Source organism: Gekko japonicus, unplaced genomic scaffold (genome assembly GCF_001447785.1).
Source record: "Gekko japonicus isolate JY-2015 unplaced genomic scaffold, Gekko_japonicus_V1.1 scaffold2686, whole genome shotgun sequence".
Classification (NCBI taxonomy): Eukaryota; Metazoa; Chordata; class Lepidosauria; order Squamata; family Gekkonidae; genus Gekko; species Gekko japonicus.
The window spans coordinates 231,270-232,575 of NW_015162557.1; the positions used below are offsets into that span (position 1 = coordinate 231,270).

General features: G+C 55.1%; 1 protein-coding gene across 1 annotated transcript in view; it reads left to right on the forward strand.

The window, feature by feature from the left end:
* TM9SF1 (transmembrane 9 superfamily member 1) overlaps positions 1-1,298 on the forward strand; it is a gene marked incomplete at its 3' end in the record, with an annotated part of 4,396 nt that extends 3,098 nt beyond the window's left edge. The window contains exon 2 of the mRNA XM_015406363.1: positions 996-1,298. Within this exon, the coding sequence (XP_015261849.1) occupies positions 996-1,298 (303 nt within the window). The remainder of the gene's footprint in view (positions 1-995) is intronic.
* Positions 1,299-1,306: the final 8 nt, after the last annotated feature.

Genomic DNA, 1,306 nt, shown 5'->3' on the forward strand with positions numbered 1-1,306 from the left:
TTTTTCAGAAAAAAAACAAAAAAGGCTTCAGGAAAAAAACGGGAAAAAACTGTTTTTCCCCCTAAGTTTTCCGAGCCTTCACGTCTCTACTTTAGAGGCAGTCAGCCTCTGAAACCCAGTGCCAGGAGGCAACATCAGGGGAAGGCCTCGGCCTTTGTTTCCTGTTGTTGGCTGTTCAGAGGAACTGCTTGGCCACTGTGTGAGACAGGAGGCTGGGCTGGATGAACCACTGGTCTGATTCAGCAGGGCTCTTCTGATGTTTTTATAGTGCTACAATAAGATTTACCTATTGAACCTCCACATTCAGAGGCAGTCTACCTCTGAATCCCAGTGCCAGGAGGCTATATCAGGGGAAGGCCTTAGCCTCCATGCCCTGTTGTTGGTCTTCCAGAGGAATAGATTGACAATTGTGTGAGACAGGATGCTGAACTAGATGGACCGCTGGTCTCATCCAGCAGGGCTTTTCTTATGCCCTGTTTTTGGCCATCCAGAGGAACTGTGTGAGACAGGATGCTGGACTAGATAGACTATTGGTCTGATCCAGCAGGGCTCTTCTTACATTCTTAACATTAGGGGAAGGCCTCGGCCTCCCTGCCCTGTTGTTGGCCCTCCGGAGGAACTGATTGCCCGCTGTGTGAGACAAGATACTGGACTAGATGGGCCCTCACTGGTCTGATCCAGCAGGGCTCTTCTTACATTCTTAACATAAGGGGAAGGCCTCGGCCTCCCTGCCCTGCTGTTGGCCCTCCAGAGGAACTGCTTGCCCGCTGTGTGAGACAAGATGCTGGACTAGATGGACCATTGGTCTGATCCAGCAGGGCTCCTCTTACATTCTTAACATCAGGGGAAGGCCTTGGTCTCTTTGCCCTGATGTTGGCTAACTAGAGGAACTGGGTGGCCACTGTGTGAGACACAATGCCAGGCCGGAAAGACCACTGGTCTGATCTGGCAGGCCTTCTCTGAGGTTCTTACACCCGTGTCTTTCTCTGTGGCAGGTAGAGCGCCTCCGGCAGGCCATCGAGGAGCTGTACTACTTTGAATTTGTGGTGGACGACCTGCCCCTCCGCGGCTTCGTGGGCTACATGGAGGAGAGCGGGTTTCTGCCCCACAGCCACAAGATCGGGCTCTGGACCCACCTGGACTTCCACCTGGAGTGGAACGGGGACCGCGTCATCTACGCCAACGTCAGCGTGCGCGACGTCAAGCCCGCCAGCCTGGACGACGTCCGGGGCCCCGACCCGCTCTCCATCACCCACACCTACAGCGTCCGCTGGTCCGAGACCGCCTCGGAGCGGCGGGGGGAGCG